This window comes from Colletotrichum jinshuiense, chromosome 7 (genome assembly GCF_051148585.1).
Source record: "Colletotrichum jinshuiense chromosome 7, complete sequence".
Lineage (NCBI taxonomy): Eukaryota > Fungi > Ascomycota > Sordariomycetes > Glomerellales > Glomerellaceae > Colletotrichum > Colletotrichum jinshuiense.
Window position 1 is genome coordinate 3,144,309 of NC_139314.1, and position 6,426 is coordinate 3,150,734.

Consider the following 6,426-nt stretch of genomic DNA (forward strand, 5'->3'; position numbering starts at 1 on the left):
CCAGACAAGGCACTCTGACAGTCCGATCTACTACCTCAATCGTTAGGGTCCTTCTAGACAGAAAGGAAGAAGAGACTTGAGGATAGAGAGAGAAAGAGAGGCTGTGGAAGCTGTACGACGACACAGGACGAGCCAAACCTGGGATCTCGACAACCATCCTCTACCGTTGGCCTACGAGCGTGATACCTTGTGGGTAGTAGAGAAAATTTGGAGACATCTTCTACGTTTCTCTCTTCTAATTCACCTTCGGTACCGTCTTGAGATTGCTAGAAGCTTTGGGTTGCCATACCTCAGCACTTCAGTCAAAGTGGACCATCTCATTTGCAAACACTCTGGGAAATAAGGACAACAAGAAAGCCACGAGGCTATCTGACATTCACCAGGACGGTTCTCAAGAGGAAGGCACGCTAAGGACTTGTGCCGCATTTGCCACCTTGAGCCCGGGGAAAAAATAAGGGGAAAAGAAAAACACCACCGAGATCACATTCACACATCTTCCCTCTCCACCAATACCAACTTCACCCGCAAATTCCCTTTGCGGCTTTCGTTGGATCCCCTCCCCACCATCAATAACACACAAAGCCTCGCAAACACGCAATTAAAAGAAGAACATCACACCATGGCTACCGCTATGGATATCTTCATGCCGAATCTCGGCTTCAGCTGGTCGCCCAGCGCCTGGATGTATCTGTTCATCGCCCTCTGGTAAGCCGCGACCTCATGAGGAGCAGTACACCTTCCCTCACTGCTGCCTTCAAGAAACCAACTTTTGGCGCTTTCCATATCTAACACATCTTGCAGGCTCCACCGATATACCCGCCTCCTTGTCAACTGCGTCAGCCACTGGGTCTACAAATCCAAGCCCATCCCCAGCAAACCGACCTTCACAGCTGACGATGTGACTGTCATCATCCCCACCATCCACAATGCCTTCGAGGAGCTTCGTCCTTCTCTTCTCAGTATCATTGCCTGCAACCCTCACGTTCTGATGCTTGTCACAACCGTTGAGAAGCACGCTGCCCTGGAGAAGCTCGCTCGCAGCCTCCCCCACCCAAACGTCCAGGTCTACTCGACTCCGATCGCGAACAAGCGCCTGCAGGTCTGCGAGGCTTTGCCCAAGGTTACCACCAAGATCACTGTCATGGCCGACGATGATGTGACTTGGCCTTCAACCCTGATGCCATGGATCCTCGCTCCCTTCGAGGACCCTAAGATTGGCGGCGTTGGCACTTGCCAGAGAGTTAAGCGCGTCTGGGAAGGCCCGCTGTCCACTCGTATCTTCAACTGGTTGGGCGCAGCCTACATCGAGAGACGCAACTTCGAAATCTCAGCCACCCACAACATCGACGGCGGTACTTCCTGCATGTCTGGCAGAACCGGCGCCTACCGATCCGAGATTCTCTCCAGCCACGACTTCCTCGAGGGATTTAAGACCGAGAAGTGGGGCAAGTACATCCTTAACGCTGACGATGACAACTTCGTCACTCGCTGGCTCGTCAGCCACCAGTGGAAGACCTGGATTCAGTACGAGCAGGAGTGTGAGCTCGAAACTACGCTCGAGAATAGCACCAAATTCCTCTACCAGTGCTCCCGATGGGCTCGCAGCAACTGGCGCAGCAACTGGACCAGCCTTGTGAGAGAGAGATATGTTCTTACGTGAGTTTTTATTGTCCTTTTGTGGAGGACCTCGCCCCTCTTCTCATCCGGCCCCGCATTATGGCGCTTGGCTAGCAAACACGCAAAATGCTAATCTTTGGCAATACACAGTCAGCAACCCTGGTGCACGTACGCTCTCCACATTGCGACCTTCACCTCCTTGGCTTTCCTCTTCGACCCCCTTATCATCTTTGCTCTGTGGAAAGGCACCGTCGATTGGGACACGGAGAGCCGCCAGCAGGCGCTCTGGGCTCAGATCATCTTCGTCTTTGGCTTCACCAAGGTCGTCAAGCTCATGGGACTCTTCCGACGCAACCCAAGCGACATCATCTTCTTGCCCGTATCCATCCTTTTCGGCTACATGCACGGCATCATCAAGCTCTATGCCTTGTCGACTTTGAAAATGGTGAGTTGCATGGCGCCGGCATAGACTTTTCGAGACGGTAACCAGCTAACATGTTGTCAATCAGACGTCCTGGGGCAGCAGAGCCGATGGTGACACCAACGATGACATTCGTCTCACCCCTCGTCCTAAGCGAGCCATGAGCTTAACCACGCCTCCTGGTGGCCAGGACCTTGTCCGATACCGCCACGAGCGCCAGATGACCGAGAAGGTCTCCGATTGGCACCGTCCCGCCAACGAGCCGCGCAGACCTCAGACTGTCCGGATGAACACATTTCCCGCCAAGGACATGAAACCTCACGTCACCTTCTCGCTCCTGGAGCACCCCTCAGGTTAACCCTGGGAACCGAACTTACGACTTATGAATTTGCAACGAATGGATTTCGGCTAGAGGTGAAACGGGACTCTGGCCGTGTGGCTCTTTTTATTTCACAAAATGTAAAGTGGGAGGATTTGCTCTGTTGTTGGCCAACGCTTGGGCTGCGACTTCATCTTCTTTTCCTTTGCGCCTCTTCCGGAAAACAAAAATACCGACCGAAAAGGATTTTGGGACGGAAAAAAGTTTCTTGTTGTCTTTCTTCCTTTTTACGACGGATACACGATCGATCGCATACAGGAAACGGAGCCACAGCACAGGAAACATGTGTGCCTGATTACAATCATCCATTGCATTGAACCAGCAGCATGGGAGAGAAAAAGGTGGTTTGGTCATCTGCTTCAGGGAGAGTGTTTCTCCCCTGGATTTCTCAACTCCTCTTTTCTTTCTATTTTCTACTACCAAAATGGGGGAGGGTGGATTGGATCGTTGGCCTTTGTGATTTCTCTCCTTTTTTGGTTTCCTTTTTTCATTTTTCCCCTTGCGCTCTTTTCTTCTTTTCCTCTCTTTTTTCTCAGGGTTTCCCATCATCCCTGGAAGAAAAAGAATAGCTGGGAAAGGCATTGCGCGGTGGACGGGCAGGCAGTTTGATCTTTACAATGACAACCCAAAGAGCGGCAGCATTTTTTGATCCATTGCGAGACGGGGAGAGAACAGAAGCATTAGACAGTTGGTCTCAACTATTTTCAAGTTTTTCCACTCAGACAAGAACAAGGCTTTCCATAGACTGAAGAAAAGAAAGCATATTTTCCCATGGAGATTTAGGTCGCTGTGACTTGCGAGGTGGTGATACGTTTTCCCGATGCCGAGTGTTTTTTTCCAACTCTTGAGGTGTTGTTCAAATTGACATCTTAACTTTCGTGATGACTGGCGTGTGAGTAGTCCACAGCTTTTCCTCAGGATGGGAACAGGCCACTGGACCAATGGGAACAAGGCGACCCTGTCTCGCCTTGCGTTTTGACGAACTGGGGGATCGACTAGGCCGATCAGACGAGGGGTCCAAGAAAGAAGAAACAAGCAGGAAGCCAGCAGGCACCACCATGCGTGGGCCGTTTGTTACACAGCAGGTGACTGTTGCCTTCGTATCCCCATATCTCTTTTAAGTATTTATTTTATTTATTTTCAATGTTGGCCCCCAAACAAACGGGGTTTCCGGGGGTGGAAAGGGCGAGGGGGTAACCCGCGATGTCTGACGGGGAGAATAAAATAAACGAAAAATCAAACCTCTAAAGCCCGGCCGGCGGCCCCCTCCCCCTTGCCCCCCGGTTACACGGCATGGCCAAGGTATGCGAAGACTCACTAAATTCTCCGGTGACTAGCTTTCAAACTCTTTATTTTAAAGGAGGGGGGAGGAGGTAGGGGAGGGGGGGTGACGAAGAAGACTTGGGAGCGGATGGCCCTTTTTGGTTTCTTTTTTTTCACTTCCAATTTTTTCTTTTCTTTTGCCGTGTTCATGCGCCTCGTTCAAACAGTCATCACAGCGGGTAATGTGGTGGTGGTGGTGGTGGTAGTGGTGTTGGCGAGAGGGTGGTGGGCGTTTCTTGTCTTACATGACGTCCTCCGTGGGTTTGGCGGGGTTCATTGGATGGGGGGGTAAGGGGGTGTGTGTGAAGGGCTGCAAAAGCTGACGAGCACGCGGCTCTAGACAGCGGGGAGGGGTGGAGGGGGTGTTTGGTTTGGTCATCTCTTCCGCCGTGCTTTGCCGCATTGTTCTCATCTATGGGAGGTAGAATGATGGTGGGAGGTGTGGAATGAATGCGGACGATTGTATGTTGTTGTTGCTGTGGTGGTGGTGGAGGTGATTGGTGATAGGTATTCTCCTTGCCATCTCGAGCCTTGAACGACGTCCATGTGCTTTTTCTGTGGCATTTGGCTGCTTCGTCACACACATACGACCTCACTTGTCTCACTCTGACTGGGTTTGGCTGTTGTACTAGCCTCGTGAGACGATGTAGGTGCACGTACTTCGTTTCTGGTGGTGGTCGTTGGAGAGAGATCTCACACCCACCATCACCAGTGTTGCCCTACGCCCCTCCCATCCCTACTAGCTCATCGAACGGTTCGAGACTTGGCTCGATCAGGACGGCTAGCAAGACGAACTAAGATACTCGAGATCCCCACACTCAGACGGGGGTGGACGAGGCAGGTGATGGACGGTCTTGGCCGATACATGACAAAAACCCCGCAAGGGCTAAAGAATCCGGGTCGAGGACGGATATAGGTATGGAGTGAAGAAGGTGGGAGGAGATTCGGATGGTGCGATCAACTGGTATCGAGGCAGCTCCGACTCGCACCAGTGGATCGATTGTGAGGTCGAGTCGTGATGGGTGGATGGGTGAGATCAAATGCCCAAGTCTCGGGACCCAATCAGAACGGTCCGGACTTGAGCTGCGAAGGTCAAGAGGTGAGGTCTGGCAGCCTCCTCGGTGGGTTGCGGGATCATGTCCTGCGGTGGCCTTGTTTACGTTATCGAGCAACCCACCCGGTGTTCCCATGCTTGACGCAAGGCCTTGCCCCTCCCCCCTCCCTCCCGCTTCAACCCCTGGCCTTGCTGTCGCTGCGAGGAGACGAAAAGAGCCTTCTGATGACATAGGTGAGGCTGTGTTCGCACCTCATCGTGATCCGTACTGGTTCGAATTTTAAATGGGCCTTGGCCTTCGACTCCTCTTATATGGGGCGCAAGGTAGTATATGCCAGACATCTGTACGTCGGGATGGGGGTGTAGTAAGATGCAGAAGATGCACGACATGATACCTTACACAGGCTTACACAGGCCCCCCGAGGTTTCTAAACCTGCAAAGGATCGGAAGAGGGAACAGGAATGATGCCGAGATGACAACCAAACACATACATGCCCGAATGCCGGCCATGACAGAAAGCGTGATGTTGCAGACGCACGCCGTTGTTACGAGTTGCCGGGACTCTGTGGGCCGAGTTGGTGGACAGAAGCGGGCTGCGCGGATGTCCAGTGGTTGTGTGAGTCGTGAGTCGTAATCGCAGTCGCGGGAGCCGTGTTCAGTGCAATGGGTTCCGACATAGGAGCGGTTCTACATATCAGGTCTCGTGCGCATTGGAGAAGGGGGTTTGTTTTGCGATGTCTGCAGCGTCTTGATTCATGCCGGGTTACGTCTCCTGTCAAATCATTCATCCATACAAAATGAAGAAGTGGGAATGGGTTGTGTCGAGCCAATGGTGGCTTGGAATTCGGCTTGACGAATGGCTTAATCCAGTTGACAGTTGCTACACACAAAAGAAGAGCCAACAAATGTGTAAAAAAAAAAAAAAAAAAAAATTTAAAATTTTTTTTTAAAAAAAAACCCCCCCGATGGGAAAAGAAGAAAAGACCGTTGTTGGCTCGCATGCTGCTCGTCTCCAACCGATGGGGCCACACTCCCCCAAGGCGAGGTGACGGATGTCGAACCAATGCAACGGCACGAGTCAGGACGTATTGGGGATGACGGCGGCGAAAGGTCCGTGGGAGAAGGCACGGCAATGCGGCAGTGGGAGCGAGGTGGAATGGGGAGGCGTTCTATCTGGATCTGTCAAAACTGTCAAGATAGACGGCGCGGGCTGGCAATAATTAGACGACGGAGCATTGAGCGGGCTGGCGAGCGGGCGTGGATATTGGCGAGTGACAAGCGCCAACAGCGCGACGGAAAAGCCTAGATTCAATGTGGACTGGTGCTGAAAGAGAAGGAGAGAGAAGTAGACGGCAATGGTGATAAGACGATATTGTTAGCCTCTTCTGCTTCCAGTGTCTGACTCCGTAAAACGACAGAAATAGGAAATGGACGTGCGATGATAAGCTACCATCCCATGGCGACAATGCAGCGTAGGGAGTTTTGATGGGACGATGTAGGCACACCCTGCGCTGGGCGGCGCGCACGGCCGTTGACATGGCACGGCATGCCCTTGTCTTGGCTTGCCAATTGTCCCTCGAGAAGACTTTACTTTGCTTGCTCTGCATGGAGGATGGCAAATCTAGGTGACG

At 52.3% G+C, this 6,426-nt stretch overlaps 1 protein-coding gene across 1 annotated transcript; it reads left to right on the forward strand.

The window, feature by feature from the left end:
• Nucleotides 1-619: 619 nt before the first annotated feature.
• EsH8_VII_000816 (nucleotide-diphospho-sugar transferase) lies at nucleotides 620-2,396 on the forward strand (the record flags this gene model as incomplete). The annotated part of the gene is made up of 4 exons (XM_083270949.1): nucleotides 620-705; nucleotides 802-1,656; nucleotides 1,768-2,062; nucleotides 2,127-2,396. 4 exons carry the CDS (start codon nucleotides 620-622, stop codon nucleotides 2,394-2,396), a joined length of 1,506 nt encoding a protein of 501 aa, XP_083128506.1.
• Between the last annotated feature and the right edge of the window lie 4,030 nt (nucleotides 2,397-6,426).